The 19642-nt window shown below is 35.9% G+C and overlaps 1 protein-coding gene across 1 annotated transcript in view; it reads left to right on the top strand.

Moving 5' to 3' along the window:
• Window positions 1-19642, top strand: part of LOC140501406 (guanine nucleotide-binding protein G(q) subunit alpha) — a 397622-nt gene that overhangs the window by 131968 nt on the left and 246012 nt on the right. The window contains exon 2 of the mRNA XM_072604982.1: window positions 3910-4094. Within this exon, the coding sequence (XP_072461083.1) occupies window positions 3910-4094 (185 nt within the window). The remainder of the gene's footprint in view (window positions 1-3909; window positions 4095-19642) is intronic.

Genomic DNA, 19642 nt, shown 5'->3' with positions numbered 1-19642 from the left:
GGGACTCCTCTGAAAACTCTTAATACTTATTTGATTTATTAGTTATTGTTTATAAAGATAGTAATGAAATCCAACCACTGCAAAAATAAAACTGAAATTAGGAAAATGCTATGGTCATAACTTTCAGTTCCCCTCTCCTTTTTTCTCTCTCTTCCCCTCCCCACCCCTTCTTTAAAATTTGAGGGAGTTGAAGAGAGGAAATATCAGTTAAGAGAAAAGGGGTCATCAAGTGATCCTGCACTTTCTGTTCCTTCCTCTGTGTTTAATATCTCAATAGGTATTTTCCACTTTTTCACATTGTTTGAGGAAACAAAGCCATTTTGTCGTTCATGAAATCTTGGGGAAAGTTAAAGTTTGAGATAGCAAGTGAACCAACTAAGAGCTTCTACAACTTTGAAAATCAATCCAGAAACAGATTCTATAAAAGTTTTCTGTTTGGTGATTTGATCTGGTGATTTTGATTGAGATTCTCTCCCCAAAAAGGAAGGGAATAGATAATGCTCAATGATTATTAATACCTGATTATTTACTCCAAGCATATGATTGCTAATTGTGTTTGTAACTGTCATGGAGGATGTCATGCTTAGAATCCAAATGGAAGAGGCATTTGCTATAGGTGGTTGAAGAGGTCCAATTACTGTTTGAGGATGGCATTTTGCTGATTGCATTAAGCACCAGATACCAGAGGGTTTTCTTCAGTGAAATCCATAGCCAAACAAAAAGAGTTAAGTGTAACAATCTAAGTAGGAAAAGCTAAATAGTTTTAAAATAGCTTTTGTTTATAGTAAGATATGTATATATTTATATACATAATTATTATAGCATATTATATTTATATATGTGTGTATGTGTGTGTGTTTGTATAGTAGAATGTCCAGACATGAGCCTGTGCAAAGGGAGATAGGAGATGAGATGTGATATAAAGGGAGCAATGCCTCTAAGGACCAGTAAGGGTTATGAACAAGATCAAAATGGTGGCACCACCTCCCCTTTTCTCAGTGGCTTTTGATCTTCCCAAACTGGATTATGCGGTGATGGTAATGTCATCCACCCAGTTGTAAGGAGTGCTTGGTGGTGAGGAGACCCCTATACCCAATATCTGTGAGAGACTGTGGTTAGAGATGTGGCAAGTGAAAAGACCAGGATAGTCGCATTGGTGGCACTGGCATCTCCTCACCCTCAGTGGCAGCAGCTTTCACTTGACTAAGTTATGTTGTGATAGAGACCTGATTTTGTAGATAATCATGGCAGGCAGCAAACACATGGTAACTGAAGGTAGAATTGGAGTCTTCTCCACAGATAACAGAGATAATATGGAGGGTTGTGTGGTAGGGAAGTCTCTAATAATATCAGTCCCTATAAGGGAATGAGGACAGTACCAGGAAGGACGATGTCCTCAGTTCCATATAATAATTCCTGAGTTCTTCCAGTGCCTCTTTCCATGGACACTTTTTTAAAATAGTAAATTTTATTTATATTTTTTGTTCTTACATCACCTTCCTTCCCCAATGTATCTTTTCCCTTCTCCCTCCACTTTTATCTCTGCATTCCTTATAGTGAAGAAATTTTTTAAATGGGGGGAAAATAAGACATTTGATAAAGCTAACCAACATATGGAAAAAGATTAATTAAATTAAATGCAGTGTTCCATATCCATAGTCTCCCACTTTTGTGATAAAGGTCCCTTCCCATATCCTTGGGGATCAAGGTCTCATAGTTAGATCTGTGTGGAGGAACGTTAAGAAATATAATCTGGTTTACTACATCAGAAGGAAAATCTCCAAATGAGTTATGGTGAGATGACTGGAAATTAAGAATGAGTATGAGAATGAGAATAATTCAAGAGCATTAATTCTGGAGATAGATGACCCGGATTCAAGTTCCATCCCTAGTGGGTGATTGGTAAGACTTGTATGACTTTAGGCATGGTTTGTTCTCTACATGGCTCAGTTTTCTCCTCTGTAATATAAGGGAGTGGAAGCAGATGACTTTTGAATTACCTTCTGGCTCTGCATTTATCATCCTTTGATCCATCTTTCATGCCTGAAATAAAATCCTCATCTTCTGTTCAAGGCTCTTTGTTCTTTTAAGAACCAATTCAGGTTCCACTTCCTCCATGAAGCATTCCCTGACTGCTATCCCTCCCCATCTCTACTTGCTCAAGTTTCTTCATATGTTCCTCTCTTTTCTGATTTGGTAGGATTTGCATATTTCTGCTGAAATACTCTTTTAGAACTTAGCTATTCATCAGTGGACTGAGATGAGGATTTTAGCAGTTTCCAAATCTAAATTCTGCCTAAATGGTTCAGATTATTTCAAATAATTTTCATGGGAAGGAAGACTTGTTAAAATTTTGTTTTGTGGGGAAAAATATCATTTTCACTTTGTTTCTTTAAAAATGTATTGATGGGATTAAAAATGGTTCCTAGACTTTTTTTTTCCTGACTGCACAGGATTGTTTATTTTTTATTTGCCATGAGTAACTGAGGTACATTAAACTTTTAAGCTGTCAACAAAAGAAGGGTTTTGGATGGTTCAACTTTGATACCAATTACTGGACCCTTTTCATTGTTCCACCTTTCTTCCTCTGCCTCTCCTCATCTTTCACTTCCTTATCTATTTTTTCCTTCTTTCTCATGACTCTCACTGGAGAATTTTGTGTTTCCATGGGTAGTACTTCTGTTGTGACCTTCCCAATACCAACAAGGAAGAGCCAGCAGCAAAGCACAGCTGGGAGTGTGGTGGGTTGGTTCTTGGACAGGGAATAATCTGGAAGTCTCTACGTATGAAGAGGAATATTGGTATACCTAGTGAACCTCAATCTAGGCTACATCCTTTTCCAAATATCGCTTTCTGACCGCTAAGTGAATATCAAAAATCTACATATATTTATGATGTTGTGATGTCAGACATAGTCATTGTGTAGTTAATTTAGTTAGTTAGTCAGCAGTCTTACTCTGTGCCAGACATTGTACAAAGATTTCGGGGAGAGAGAGACCAAAGAATAAAGAATAAAGAAAAGAAAAAGGAAGGGACTGCCCTCAAGGAGTTTACCCTCTCCCTGAGGAAATAACATGCATAAATAAATACAACACATATGCCAAATACATATATATATAAAATGATTTAGTGGTGGAGTCATTAGCAGCAGAGAAAGAGGGAATTATATGGGGGGGAAGGTCACGCCCTGGAGATGAATTTTAAAGGAAGTTAATGGATTCTAAGAAGTAGGAGGGAGGACATTCCAGGTTTAGGGGACAATTATTTTTGCATAACTTTAATTTATTTATAATGGAGAGGTCAGTGTCAGAGAAGGGTAAACCTAAAAATTACAGTGTTGTAATTCAGAAGAATGACGAAAACTTAGTCTAAAAAAGTTTGTGATGCTTCGCTTCAAAGGAGAGTACTTACTATAATGTTTGGACAACATTTGCTTTGGTGAAGTAATCGTTCATGAACTTAGGTTCCAAAGGCCCCATTTAGTTGTACTTCCATTTCCATTACAGGTTTCCCTTCTCTGACCTAATTTTGATTTGATCTTAAGTCTTTGTTAACTTCAGGGTTTTGTTGTTATTATTTTCTTTAAGATAGGGGTTCCAATCTAAGATTTCATTGTTATAGGGGACTCCTTCCTCCAATGAAAATTGGCAGCTATTCTGATTTGCAGACTCAGATTGGTGTTCAGGAGCATTGGAAGTTAAGGTTACTTGTCCATGGTCAAGGTCAGTTTCAGAACCAGGACCTGTGCCTGAGTCTTCTTAAAGGAAAGGCCAGCCCTATATGTACAATGCATACAATGTGGCCTCAGATGGATACCACAATTTTCAGCACAATTGGACTTCTTTACATTAGAAGAACTGTGCCTGAGCATTCTAGTTTGATGAGCTATTGTTACTGCCTATCTTTCAGGTACAGGAGAGAGTGGCAAAAGCACATTCATCAAGCAGATGAGAATCATCCATGGATCAGGCTATTCCGATGAAGACAAAAGAGGATTCACAAAACTGGTGTATCAGAACATATTTACAGCAATGCAGGCTATGATCAGAGCCATGGACACGCTCAAAATCCCATACAAGTATGAACACAATAAGGTAAGCTTTGCCAATTTCTTTTTACACTTCTTATGATAAAAACACTACTACATTGTCCATGGTCTTTTGTAAGTTTCTGAAACCAAGAGAGCTTTTTTGACCTATCCCAAAAAGATATCCAGTGAATAGTAGGCTTCCTTGTAGAGGATGTACTTTAACAGCATGGTTATTTATTAATATTCCAGTGTCTTCAGAGAAAGCAGATGTGAATATATTATGGAAAATGTGGTGGGCTTGTTTCTTTTAAAGATATATTTTGTTGTGGCATATTAAATGGACATGAAGTTGGTTGGCTTCCAGCTTGTGTAAGCCTGAAACCCAAAGGAAAATTTAACCAATTTGAAATTGTGACACAAAATGGCTAAAGGCAGGAAACTTCAAAGAGAAGCTGACCGTGTTGTCTTAGCTCACACCCTGTACACTTTATTTACAAAGAAAGGAAAGCATCTTAGGGCCATTGTGTCTGGTTTAATTTTAAACTTCCTGATTGGCCTTTTAGAAGGCTGCAGCCTCAATTTTCTTTCAAAACAGTTCAATCTCACATCTGTTTCTACCCAGATATATATGTCATCCATCAAACACAGAACCTCCCCACCCCCCAGCTAGATATACTTGTGAGAATCAATGACACCTTCCAAACTAACTCTGGGAATAGTGAGGCAAAAAATGCACATTTTTGAGCTTTTTATTTTTAAACAATAAAACATAAACATTGCAAGTATCTAAGAGCATGTTTATTAAGGAACAGAATTCTTTGTTTAGAAAGAAGTTGGAGAAAGGACTGTGATTAGATAAGACTGCAAGAAATTTTAGGACAAAAACTTTAAAATGTGATGATATGTAATGAGAGTTTAATGGAAGTTGATGCATGTGAATCCATACAAAGTGACAGTCACAAAGGGCACAGAAAGTGTCACAATTCAGATTTTCCTATGACACTTTGCCCTCTTTCTTGTCACCTTTACTCCCTACTTTGTATTATACTTATGCACCTGTCATACGACTCCCAGCAGAATGTAAGCTCCTTGAGCATTTTTTTCTTTTTCTTTCTTTTTTGTTTCTTTCTCCCTTTTTGTCTTCATATTTCTACTACATAGAGGCAATATGAATCTGAAAGATCTGGGTTCAGTCCTTTCTCTTAAATGTACTGACTCCATGATCCTGGGCAAATTACTTTTAACCACTTAGGTTAAGGACTCTAGAAAACTATCTGAGACTATAATAGCAACTAGTGGAACTAATTTCTTGGCTGGAATTTCCCTTACTGGAAGTTCCCTACATTAAAATATCAGCAGTTCAGACAAAAAATATCTCTAGCACCTAGCAGTCAGTTGGCCTAGTGGATAGAACACCAGCACTGGAGTCTGAAGCACCTCAGTTTAAATACTGCCTCAGACACGTAGTAACTGTGTAACCCTGGGCAACTCGCTCAACCCTGTTTACCTCAATTCCTCGTCTATAAAATGAGCTAGAGAAGGAATGGTAAACTTCTCCTGTATCTTTGCCAAGAAAATCCCAAATGGGGTCACTGAGAGTCAGACATGACTAAAATTATTCAAAACCAATGACATGCACCTAGCATAGTGTCTTGAGTAGTAAGGGCTGAATACAAGTTCATACAGACATTTGAATTTAACAGTGGGATTTGTTGCCATTGCAAGTGCTGTGTCTTGACCATCCTCATTTAAAGTTTGGGAATAAGATGGATAGTTTGTATGTACATTTGTCTAGATTTGAAAATGAAATCAAGGAAGCACAAATCAACATCTACTTAGGGCAGTACAATATAGAAGATCAGCCCAGGGTGATAGAGCCTTGCCTTTGAGGCATCAGTCTTCTCTCTAAATTAGAAAATAGGATGGTTTCTTTTAGTCGGTATAAAGTAATCCTATACTGACATCAGAGACCATCCTTGAATTGATTCGTTGGTAGTTTTATGCTTGGCAGGAGCTGTCCAGGTAGAATAAGCCACAGAGAATGAATCACCTCTGATTAATAGGATATATTCTGTTACTTGAGAGGTGTTTGAGCATTATTGATCACAGGAAAGAATTAACACATGCTTGGTAATCTAAAATTAGGGATTAAACTTTCTTTGACTTTGATTCAATTAGGTGACCTTTCTGGTTCTGTGATTCTATGAACTCTTTTCAGTCAGGGAAAATGAAAGATAAGTGAAGGTGTAATCCCCTGGTATGTAGCAGCATTTGTGATTCAATCCTGAAAGCAGAATTATAGGCAAAATAATGAAATTCTATCAACCTTGAGATTAAATTACCACTCAAAAGGCATTTCACATTTAAACAACAGAAAATCAACATTTCCCCCTCTTCTTTTTCTATTAACTGGTTATTTTCTCAAACTCTATGACATCCTCCCATGTAGCTTAATGCACTGCAACTACTGTTTCCAAGCCTTATAGAAATACAGAGCTCGTCCTAAGATAGCCTTGCTCATCAAACATTAACAATACCCGCAACAAAACCAACAAAACTCTCAGGGAAGAAAGTAAGAACTGGAGATTTCTCCAGTATTTTAAAAGTCATGTTTTATGATACCTATTTCCATTTATTTGTTTGACTGGGTGTGCCAAAGAGGGTTATCAAAATGCTGAGTATTTGGGGCACTATAGCAGACTAGAGTACACTACCAAGTTCTCTGGGAAGCAGACATTTAAAACTTAAGAACAGATTTTCTAATTGTTGTATCTAGATTTTCTGTGTAGTTTCTGCCTAGTCATATACTGCTGTGATAGTTTTTTTTGTTCAGTAGCAGTTGAGACAATCTTCAAAGTTTTCTTCTTTGATTATTAATAAAAACTCCAATTTTTTCAGAATGATTTTAGAACTAGTTTCTGTGAATACATTACATTCTGACTCATTGAGAAATGATTCAGGCAAACCCATTTAAGCACAGAAAGTTGTTAGGAAGATATGAATCCTTGGTGTTAGCTACTTTACCTGTAATTTGCCTTGTTCTCATAAATCTAATGTTTTACAGATAACTCTAGGAATTTGAGGCTTTTGGTTCCAGAGATAGGGATCAGTTCTATTTATCATATTTATTATTATTTTGGTATGGACCTGTAATTTCACTGGGGTGGGGAGATCTCTGACTAATTCAGAGTGGCAACTGTTTTGCATCTTGGAGAGTTTCCTTGGGGCACTGAGTGGTTTCTGTTACCCAACTGTTATATAAAAATTCATCTGGCTGTAGCATTTGCCAAGAAAGGCATAATCATCTATTGTTAAAATTTTTAAACATCTTGATATGGACCATGTTCCAAACTACTTTGTGACTTGACTAAGTATATAACAATTTCCCATTCCTTAAATTGTTTAACTCCTGCTTGTGGAAGTACTCTGAGTCACTCAGGTTATGATTTCTGTTACCATGATGCCCTACAATGCCCATATGTATTTGTGTTCCTTATTTAAACTACAAATACTCTGCAGATAACAACCTCTCACTGTTTTAATTAGATAGTTATTGCCAAAAATTTAATAACTTAATGGCCAATCTTCTGGTAATGAGCCTGTCTGGATTTAGCTAAGTTGCTAAGTTTAGCTAAAGTTCCTTGAATGGCAAACTCATGACCTATCCTTAGGCCCAACCTCAAACAAGGTCTTTCTAGCTTGGTAGACCTTCCAGTGCATGAATTTTGGGGGTTTAAGTTCTGGAGTCCAGGGATATCTCCATGCCATCATGAGGCATCATGAAATACTTTTTGCTTTTCAAAACGGAGAATAAGACTAATGAAATCTTAATGAAGTTTATAAATAGCTGAATGCCAGGTCTTTAGGTCCAAATTTCTTGATCTGTTTAATTTAATTTAGGAAATTTTTATTAAGCTTATTGTGTCCCTAGTGCTGTGCTAGATGCTTTGGGAGATACAAAGAAGCTTGGCCTACCCTTAAGGAGTTTGTAATCTAGTTTGCAAAAATAACCATATATATGCCAAAAAAATGAATAACCTCTGAGCTGAATAAAATTCGGTTAAAAAACTTTTACTAAACATCAGTCAATATGCAATAGTGGAGCTGAGGATATAGACAAAAATAAAACCTAAGCTCTGATAAGTATGATATTAGCAGAATTGAGGACAGAGAGAAAATCTAACAAGTGGGGAAATCAGGGAAGTCTTAAAGGAGGAATCGCCTGAGCTGAGCCTTGAAGGGGGGAAGAAAAGATTCTGAGAGAATGGGATAAAGAAAGGAACTCATTGTACTTCAGGCACAGGGGATAGATTGTGCAGATCCAGAGAGGTGGACAATGAAGTTTAAGGGATAGTTGATGTTACAGTTTAGTTGAAAAATGGAGTTTGAAATAAGTTTGAAAAGGATGGTGGGAGCTAGATAGAAGAATGCCTTAAACGCCAGGTCTGGTTGAATGAGGTCTATGTCTTATCCTAAAGACAATGGGCATCTGCTGGAGATTTTTGCACTTGGAGAGCTCCATAGTGAAATCTGAGTTTTAGTTTAGTGAAGATGGTTTGGAGAATGGAGAGATTTGAGGAATGCTCTTAGAGGAGTGCAAACTACTCTAAGGTGATTACAATCTAAAGTAGGATTGTGTTTATGTGAGTGAAGAGACAGGAGCAGATACTGAAGATGTTTTGGTTGAGGAATTTGGAAGACTTGGCAAGTGCTTAGCCAAGGGTTACATAAGGGTGAGGAAAAGGGAAGAGGCAGGAATGATTATGAGGTTAAGAATCTAGGTGACTGGGAGATTGTGGTCTTTTAATTAAAAAGGGAAGTTTGGAGGAGAGATTGAGTTTAATAGGAAAGATTGATTTTGATGGGAAAATGAGTTTACCTATAGACATATGGAATTTGAAAAGACTTTGGGAAATGCAAGAGTACATGTCCATCAGGTAATGCATGATATAATATAATAATATAATATATAATGCATGACTGGAGTTCAAGAGAGAGAATAAGGATATCTATATATCTATATGTATATATAGATATATGCATACATATTATATAAATGTTTATATACATATATAGTACATATAGATATATATGTGTATATATGTTATCTATATCGAGATGATACAGTGGCATCTTAATATTTTAATAGTTTTGTATGTCTTTGAATGCAATTACTTATTGACAACTACAACTGAACTAGAGTACTGACCAACTTAACAACAACTAAAAACCCCACTCAGTTCTAGTTAGTTGGCCTGTAATTTTAAAAAATCTTTACATAAATAAAGCTTTTCAACAGTGTCTTGTACATAGTAGGTACTTAATAAACTCTACAGTTTATTTGTTGAATTCAGTTTTTTATTGCTGCACCACCATATTCGCTCTGGGTTCAAAGGCAAATTATTTTTTTACAGGAATGTCATGGCTTGTATATTGAAATAACTATTTAAAAAGACATCAAGGCGTTAGTATTTATGTTTGATTTTTGAGTTGTGAATGTGATGTGCCCAAATACTGACATTGTCTTTGTTTCTGCTTGAATATGAAATTGGCCTCAAGGAGCCAGAGGAAACAAAGGTTATGGTAGCTGGGGAATGTAACCTAGATTCTCTTTATACACTGTGCTACATTCTAGGAACTGTTCATTCCTGGACTGGTTTTTACTATTGAATTTTCAAATATTGTCAGAAGTAAAAGGCTATTCTTCCCCAGCTTTGCATCTGAGATTGCTCGTAACCATACAAAGTTGTGAAATACATGAAATCTGAACAGTATAGATTTTTTAAGGAACAGATCTATGCCCCTCTTCTCCACTTCCTTTATTCCCCAGAGTTTTGTTGTTTATTTTTCTGGAGTTTGGACTTATTTCTAATTCTTACTTAACTTTTTCCCTTCCTAACCACAGCATCAAGAGTTATTGATAAAAGTGGTTAAGTATTATGCACTTAGCCAAATCAAGTCAAGAGACTTGATTATTAAGTGCCTACCAGGCAAGTATGTGGCACAAAAGGTAGCTAGATGACACAGTGGATATATAAGTGGATAGAGAGCTAGGTCTGGAGTCAGGAAGACCTGAGTTCAAATCCTGGCTCATGTACTTACTAGCTCTGTGACCCTGGACAAATTACTTAACCTCTGTTTGCCTCAGCTTCCTCAGCTGAAAAATGAAGACAATAATATTCTCCCTTATGGGGATAAAATAAAATAAAAATAAAACCCCAATTTCATCCCAAATTGTAAAAGAGAATAACAACCCCAATGGGTTAAGCATCAAATGATATATTTGTACTACCCCAATGCCCGGCACATGGTAGGCACTCAATAAATGCTTATTCCTCTTTCCCTATGTACTTGACACTGACCTTTGTTTGGTTCAGATTAGTTTTTTTCAAAAGGAACCATCTATAGTTATTACATTTTGTGGTAACCCATCCTGTCCTCAAAATTCCTCTGTCTTATCCTTGCCTCACTGACTTTGCCACTTGGGTCAGCTATATTAATAAAAAAGAAAGACAAAATACCTGGAAGCAATCGACATGGCTGCAGATCTGTCGTTTACATCAACAACTATAGAAAGATGATCTTATGGATCTGAACCTTTCTACACTCCTAGAATGCTTGTTGATGGTATCACTCATATGGTACTCACGCTAAACTGCTTTTTACTGTTATTTTTTCACAAGCATATGCTTCTTTGCCCTCAACAGCATTGTTCAGAGGAATAATTCTTGAAGATAGAAACCATGTCTTATAATCCCTTTTATTGCCTTAGTGACAAGTATGAAGGGGTCTTCGTTCACTTTGCCAATCCAGGAAAGAGAAAATAGAATAAAGTTCTTATTTTTTAAAAAATAATAATATAGATACCTTTTTCTTCAGGGAACTCAACTAATTTATACATATCCCAGAAATCTGTTGCCAATTCCATTTTCAAAAGTTAAGCTTTTATTTTATGCTGTACTAGTTTTTACACTTAGACACAAAAGTCCTTATCAACCCCAGCTTCTTAAACACCTAGACCAAGACGAGATTTGCAGTCCATCCTAGAGGAGGAAAAACTCATATCTGATACCTGAGTTTCCCCTCGAAGCACCTGTTATGCTTCTAATAGAAGCATGTCCTTTTGGAAAGGACATCAGCCAGAACATCTCAGTTCTCTTGCTTTCTCTAGGTCCTTTTGGTAAAACAGAACAACATAGGAATGGGTGTTCAAGCTACCAGAATTTCTGACCAACCAGGGGGTTCCCTGAAACTGTTATTCTATGCACAAGAAAAAACTAAACAGAACTGTCCCCTAGTACATTTCAGAGAACTCAGCTAGTAATTCTTCATGCTTTTGAACTCTCTGCAAGAAATTACCATAATAATTACCATAATAAGGTTATATCAATGAGTATATTTTCTCATTTTAAAGAAATACCAAAAGGCTTAATTAATTTTTTATACATCTACTCTCCATAATAAGAGATAATGAAAGCAGTTCTACTAAACAAGCTCAAAAAATACTTGTCGATTGAATTTAATATTCTTACTGAGGGTGAGGATATCTGGGTAGTTTTTTTTTTTTTTAAGTAGTGACTCATTATTTCCTTCAAACTGTGAATCCTGGATATACTTTAGGAGGAATGACAAGGACTTAATCGTTGGTCCCTTTGAAATCCAGAAAAAGTAAATATATAATATGAAATATAATATATCAAGAAGTAGTTATACTGTAAGCATGGGAATGCCATCCACCAATTGAATCCATCTGTAAATTAGTAAATCAATCTTAAATAATTGCCTATCAGTAACTCTCTTTCTCCTTCACTCTTTCTTCCTTCTTCCCTCCCTTTCTCTGTCTCTGTCTCTCTCACTCTCTCCTTCCCTTTCTCCCTCCCCCCATCCTCTCCTATTATTTATGTAACTTTGCTAAGGAAGATTCACTGTCAATTTTCAAAAGTAAGATGACATTAGAATACTAAAGTGGAAGGTAAAATGAGATAGCCTATGTTAAGGCCTTTGCAAACCTTGATACACTATATGAATACTATTACTATTGATTATCATCACTACTGTCATTTCAGTATCAGTTAAATCTTTGTTGGAACACTTTTTCCATTTTGGAGCTTCTTCACAATAGAGGCAAGGAGAGTTTAGAGGGAATTGAAGGAAAAACCAAAAAATGGTCACTTACTAAGACTAAGAATAATGGGAATAATTAACCTAGAACTTTGAGAAGGCATAGTATATAGAAATTCACAGCAAAAGAGAATAATGACCAATAGTTCTCCACATTTACTGAGAAAACAAAAGAAAATAGGAACCGGAAGTTCAGCATGAAAGATTTAGGTTAGTTCCATGCTGAACTTGGGTTGGAACTTATAGAAAACTTTATTGAATGTGATAGAATTAATCCACAGATAGGTTGTAAAATCTTCCTCTCTTTAGATGTTTAAAAATAGGCTACCTTGTTATCATGTAAAATGCTTTAATGGTGATCTCAGGGGTAGAAAGTATGGGTTACATTAATTTCAAGGTCATTGAATTTTCTTCTGTGATTCAAGAACTATAGGCAAGAGATTATTGATACTGTAATTATATAGTTGTAGTTCAACACATTTTTGTTGATACTTTGGCTTTCTTTTGGATATTTTAGAGGAATTATGTAATCTTCACTTAGGATGAAATTTAAATTTTCTTTAAGTCCCCAACCCTCACTCCGCAGAGAATTTTCTCATCCATGTCTTACTTTTCTTTAAAGTATGATAGTATATTTAGCAAATAGCTTAAAACACACACACACACACACACACACACACACACACACACACACACACACATGCATGCATACCTTTTTGTCCTTATTCCGCAGTCATCTTTTACTTTTATAGAAGTAAACTTTCTGTTGTCTCCTTCTTCAAATCTTAGAGGAAAAATTCTGGTTTAAAAATAATAATAATAATAATAAATAATAACAATTATGTGGAACTTTAAGGTTTACAAAACACTTTACAAACATTATCACTAAATCTTCATAAATCTTCTAAAGCTGCCTGAATGGCCTTCCAGATGGTATATAAACTCTGACCCTGACATGAGTATATCATACCATTTTTCTCTCCAATATGCAGCTAGGTTGATCATCTGAACATGCTTGCTTCTGTGCTTCTTTGAACATTCAGCACTGCTTTTCCATTCTTACCTACTAGCTATCTACAGCTTCCCTCTTGCTGTTTTTTTCTAGTATTGTCAACTTGGGAGTTGTGTAAAAGCAAAACAGAAACACAATATTATCTCCTGCTTTTAATGGCACGAATGAAGATCCTAAGGTAACATGGTACAGTGAAAAGAGCATTTAACTTTGGATTTAGTTCTGATTTTAGAACCTGGGTTCAAATTACCCTTTGGACTTGAACTTTTACCTTCCCTTGGCCTAGTTTCTTCAAATAAAAAAAATGAGGGTGTTTTATTAAATGACCTCAGAGATTCCTTCTTGCTCCAGCTGTGATCCCAAAATCTTAAGCCCCATTTCATGTACTCTGGGTAAGGTTGTATCAATAGTTAGTTCCTAGAGTGTAGACTGTGGAGAATGAGCTTTAGTGTTAAGTATCTGGGCTGTGGCCCCCTGAGTTCATGGCTTTGCATTTTGCATCCTAAGGGAAAGAGCAATGGACTTTCATAGATTTTCCTTTCCTAATGGGCAGGTTGCAGAAAGCAATGTCTAATTGCTAACATTGTTATGGTTATTTCAAATATCTTCCCTCTCTCCCTATGGCCTAACTTTCTTTTCTTCTTCAGGTGGCTATGTTAGTCACAGAGCTCAATAATAACACTTTAATTTTTCTCAGCTTACTAATATGGCATTTTTATTACTGGTTACCTCATTTAGGGATGGTCAGGGAGCTGCTCCATGGTTTTGTATTGCTTAGACTTAAGGTCATATTCTTTCTTCATGCTTCACATGGAATTCCCAAGGTCGTCAGTGAGAGCTGGACTGGGACTCTAATAAGTTATTAAACTTTACAGAACATACATTCATTTTCTGTCAACCCCTGGTTGGGGACTCTAGAACTCTGCATTAGAGCAGTTGGTTTCGGAGGACTTTTCTTTGTGATCTTCATAGTCATTTGAGTATCAGAAGAATTGAAAAAAGTTATCTAAATTTTTGCTTCCTCTTTGTTTTGTGCTTTCCAACTTTGTGGAATTCTGTTGTCTAAAGCAGGAGTGTTCCAAGCCAAATTAAAATATACTTGAGAAATGTTTAACAAAATAAATAAAAATATGACACAAAATAGATAATATTAATTTGTCATTTCTGTGTCAGTATATGGCCCCATGATACTATTTGAGTTTGACACCAGAGGTCCAAAGAATTAAAAAACCCTCTAGGTGAGGGTCTTATCTTTAAAGGAGATGTCATGGGCTATTTTTATTATTTTCCCCAGAAAATAACTACCACCACAACTGGAATTTCTGAATGTAGAGCAATAGCACTCTATAGCATAAAATTTCAATTTTTTAATTTCTTTTGCAGTCAGGGTAGTCATCTCATTTCAGTGGAATCACAGAGTGAAGTAGATGTTTTAGGCATCTGGCTATATGTGTTTTTATATTTGTTGATCTTTGCTTTAGAAAGGTCATTGCTAATGGTGTTACTATCCATATATTTAAGTGTGGCTGATAAGATTGATGAAGACCAGCCATCCCTTTTATGCTGCATATATGAGATGACTACTCATTGACCTCTGCCTGTAACTACTATCTTCAGATTGTTTATGTTATAGTCATTCTACTTTCCTTATAAAGACACACTCCTCATCAACTAGAGGATGAGATGGCCTCTAGTTCTTTTCTGGCTTTCTTTGGAAAGTTCATGTCTAATATACCTATTCTCAGTTAAACCACACTGCTTAAAGTTGAAGAAGAATGGTGATAATTATAATGATAATATGTATCAGGTACATTTAAAATGAGTTCTATATAATATGAGTATGTTACTACACTAGTATTATTAGACCATGGGGACTTATGAGACATAAGAATATAAGAATAATTTTTCAGTAATTTTCCCAGTTGTAGCAATGTTAATCTATCTACATTTATAGGCATTTCTTTTGATCAGTCAATCAGTAATCATCTATTAAGTACTTAGTATGCATATGCTAGTCACTGGGCTAGCCACTGGAGGGGATACAAAGAAAAGTGAAATAGTTTCTAATCTAAATAAGTTTCTATTATAACAAGAATAACAATATATATTTGTAAAATGGCAAACTAAGCTGGGGCTGTGGAAATGAGTTTTCTTCTTTTTAAAGCTAAATACTCTGAATAGAAATAGCCTATAGCAGTGTTGACCCTACTTTGTATCATATGTCAATCCACTTATCTAACCATACTAGGTGAAGTCATGGCATTGGAAACTCAGGCTTCTCCATCCTTTATTTGATATTTCAGTTGATGGCATATTCCACTGATTCCTGACCCCTGACTGTGGACCCAAATGTTCCTGGTTAGCAATTGTCTGAAACCTTTGCTTGGTTTCTCACATAGCAAGTCTGACTAAGAATCAAGAAAAACTTAGCCCCCAGTCCTCAGCTATGTGTGATGGCTATTCTTGAGAATAATATACTTCAATGATTACATGCATATTTTGGAGTAAACAGTTGTTTTGGCAGAAAACACAAAGATGAGATGTCTGTGGTGTTTAAAAGGGACAGAATGGGGGTTGATGAATGTTTCTTGAGTTGAATTTGTTTATTCTCCTTCCATCACAGAGAAACACATCACAGTGTTGAATTCCATTATGGGTCTGGAAGGGTGGCTAATAAGTGGTCTCATCTCTACCTTTCTAAGTATATCCCAATGAAATACTCATGTTCAGTAATAGATGCAATAGAAACAAGCACAGAAGCAAAAACAACTCCAATTTTCTAATAAATATTTGTGAAATTGAGTAAATATTTGTGAAAGTAAATCAAAAGAAGAAAACAACAAGAAAACTCTGCTTTACTCCATGTGAAGATTTGTACAAGTTGCAGTATTTTAATCATGGTTCTTATTTTCAGAGAGACATGATGAGAAGAGGGCAAACCAGGAGCATGGGTCTGCAAGAGGTCTAGCATAGCCATGCTGAGTAATGCTTAAGGGCATTTGGGGAGGCAGGGAAAGAGCCTAGTAGTAGGGATTATAACCAAGAATTATGATAGTAAATCCCCCTACAATTTCTCCCGCTGTTTCTAAAGTATAGGCTAGATCATTTTATCCTCCTGCTGAAAGAACTCTATTGACTTCCTATTGTTTGTAGGATGAGTATTTGTATAAAGATGCCTTTTTTGGGCATTTAAAATCACCATCCAGCTCTAGTCTACTTTTAGAGGTTTATTAGCTATCATTCCCCTTCACTCTATTTTCCAGTCCAACTGGCCTGCTTTCTGCTCCTCTCATACTCAGCATTCTGTTTCTTATGTCCATAATGCACTCACTACCTCCTCACCTCCACCTTTTAAAATCCCTGCCTCCCCAAATTACTTTGTGTTTACTTTGCATATACTATGCATTTACTTATAAGTATACATGGTGTTCTCTCCAATAAAATGTAATCTCCTTGAGGGTAGTAATGTTTGAGTTTCTGTTCCTGATTCCTTAGCAACCAGCACAGCCCCTGGCATGTAGTTGGCCCTTAATAAATTTGCATTGAATGAATCAGTGACTTGAAACTACAAATTCAAAATGTTACTGCGAGCATGATTCAGCATAATATGACACCACTAAATTTGCTTATAGGCCAGATTAAAACCCTGCTAAATCATCTGGAAAACAGTTTAATAATAACTAGAATCTGAAAAGTGTCTTCCTAACAACAAACTTACCTTAATGCCAGTCAATAAGTGACTAAGTAAATATTATAGTACCATACAAAGAATACTGGATTCAGAGTCAAAGGATTTGAGGTTCATATTATGGCATTCTTTTTGCTGCCTTGTGATCTTGGGAAATTATTTAATCTCTCTGTGACCTCTATTTCCTCAACTGTAAAATGAGGGGGGTTAGATTAGATGACCTCTTAGGTCCTTTCCAGCTCTAAATGTTTGATTCCCTGACCTATGATAAATCTGGTTCTGTTCTCAGTGAGAAGATACAAAAAGAGAGAAACACACAGACAAACACAAGCACACAAGTTCTGGGGCATTTTTCTGGAAGTCTTCACTATCTTAAGGGGAGACATAACACATAAACAAATCTGGGAGATTTTGAACAATGGACTTTCATTACAGAGCCATCCAAACAGGGAAGAACAGGGCTGCCATGGACTCTTAAAACTAATCCTAGCAACTGTAGCAGATACACATAGCCTAGGTTAGCCTGTTTCAATAGGAAGTTGGAAGGATGATGACTTGAATGCTCCTGGTTAACTCCTAGGATAGTATTAAAAAGCAAACGTAATCTTGATCTTTTAGTTCTGAATTATGGACCTTTTTTAAAAAAAATTGAAGGGATGCCTTTGTTTCTAACGAGTGAGAAAAACTGAACTTAATTAAAGGTGAGAGAATGATGTACAGAAGGAAGTCCAAGAGACCCTTTAGGAATACAAGGAATACTTACACTTTTCCTTCCCTATTCATCATCTTACTGTTCTCCTTGCATTTCCTTTCTATTGCTAACATATATTATGAAGAATTTGTAGATGGTATAAAATTCATTCTTGTTTTTGTAAGAATTATGCCCTTTCCTCATTTTACTTCCTTACTAATACACACGTATACATATACCTGCTACATAAATATGCTTTTAAATTATATTTCTTAACACATTCTTACATGTTTCACTCACATATAACTATATACGCAGATATAGGTAAAAATTTTAAAAACATCAATAAACTAATGTGCTTTTAAAGAATAAAGAAGATATTTTTGTCACATATCATATTAGAGTCATAAAAATTTCTTCACTAGAGACCTTAAAAGTCTAATTACATGACATATGTAAAACTCCCTTTACATAAACACAGTGTACATTTTATCTTTCTGACTTTAATTTCCAATATGCATTTGCTAAAAAAGGCTTTAAATATATTATTCTTATTGCTATTTAGTAATAAGTCTAGAGTCATATGCATTGTTTAATTGTGTACATTGTTTAATTTTTCTGAGGAACTTACAGACGTTGACATTACTAACATATGCCAAAAAACCTACCAACCTCCCTGAGATGCAGAGTGTTATTAGATTGATAAGTATGCTATCTTCTTGCATAATTCACACTTCCTTTGTGGTTAACAACTGTAACGGTTTTGAGATATAAAAAAAACTTTGACAGAGGATAGATACCTCTTTCTCTGGGGAGAGAACACTGATTTTATTGTCATTTTCCAATCATTTAGGAGATTATCTCTGTGTATTATTCAGCCTCTGGTATACCCTTTAATATTCAGTTATTCATTTTTTTTGCCATTCTGATGCATTATTATTAATAGGGGTCAACTTTTCTTGAGTGCTTACTGTCTTGAGAGCATTATAGGTACCATAGGTGGGAGACTAGAATGCATAGTCCTGATACTTAAGTAAAAATAATACAGTTGTGAATGCAAGCCTGGAGTTTTAAATTGAGTTTGTATAATCCAGCATGCCTTTTCCAGCCCATGTGCGAAAAGGTTCTTTCCCCAGGATGCCCTCCCTTTCCATACTTCCTGTTTTGCCTTTTTTTCACACCCCCACCTTCCAGCATAGATAGAGAACAGCTAGGACATTCTTGACTTGAATTAAGATTGTTTTACCTTTTTCTCTTTCTTCTTCATGGAGACTTGGGTGTCAGTGGAAGTGGTGGCAAGGTAGGGGAAGAGGCCCTATTTGTTAGCTTTACAGGCTAGCCTTGGCAGGGAATATGGAGTTCTCTCACAGCATATATTCATTCTCTGCCTTTCATCTATTAGGGCAATAAGCAGTAAAGTGTCTTCTCTAGTGCAGTAAGAAACAAATTTTTCCACCTCTGTTGTAAAGGTAGTGTGGGACAATAGAAAGAGCACTGGACTTGGAGTCAAACAATGAGAATTCAGACCCTGGTTTCATGTACTGACCTATATGACCCTAGACAAGCACTATCCTTTGACTGCATCAGTTTTTTGACTCAGTTTCTTCATTTGTAAAAATGAGGAAGAGGATGAGATAAACTAATCTCTAAGGAGATATTTAGGTCTAATATTCTATAATCTACTATTTCACAAGTGTCCTTATTTTTCCATAGTATAATAACTGATCTAGTGTTTGCAGTTATTTTCAAAGTACTCAGAAGAGTTAACCTTTAACAGGGACCAATAAAGTACTGAAGTCAGAAACCACCCACTCCAGTTTTAGGAGACATGTGCAAGAGCTGCCACAGTGGTGGCCATGTAGGATGTTTAAAAAAAGTTGTATAGAATGTTGACAAAGCTCAAGGATAATGATAATTTTAGATGCTATGAATTAGAAAAAAACATGTCCTTTGGCTATAAATGATGCTCACATAGTAAGTCTGACATATTTAAAAGATTGTTTGACTTGATCAGTGAAGGCTAGAAAATATTCTTTATTTTGGTCTCCTTAGACAGATTGCCATGACAGTCAAGAGAGAGAAGTGGGAATTATGTCTATA

The sequence above is a fragment of the Notamacropus eugenii genome, chromosome 1 (assembly GCF_028372415.1).
Source record: "Notamacropus eugenii isolate mMacEug1 chromosome 1, mMacEug1.pri_v2, whole genome shotgun sequence".
In the NCBI taxonomy this organism is placed as follows: Eukaryota; Metazoa; Chordata; class Mammalia; order Diprotodontia; family Macropodidae; genus Notamacropus; species Notamacropus eugenii.
The sequence above is the reverse complement of the archived record's forward strand: the minus strand, read 5'-3'. Positions and strand labels throughout refer to the sequence as shown.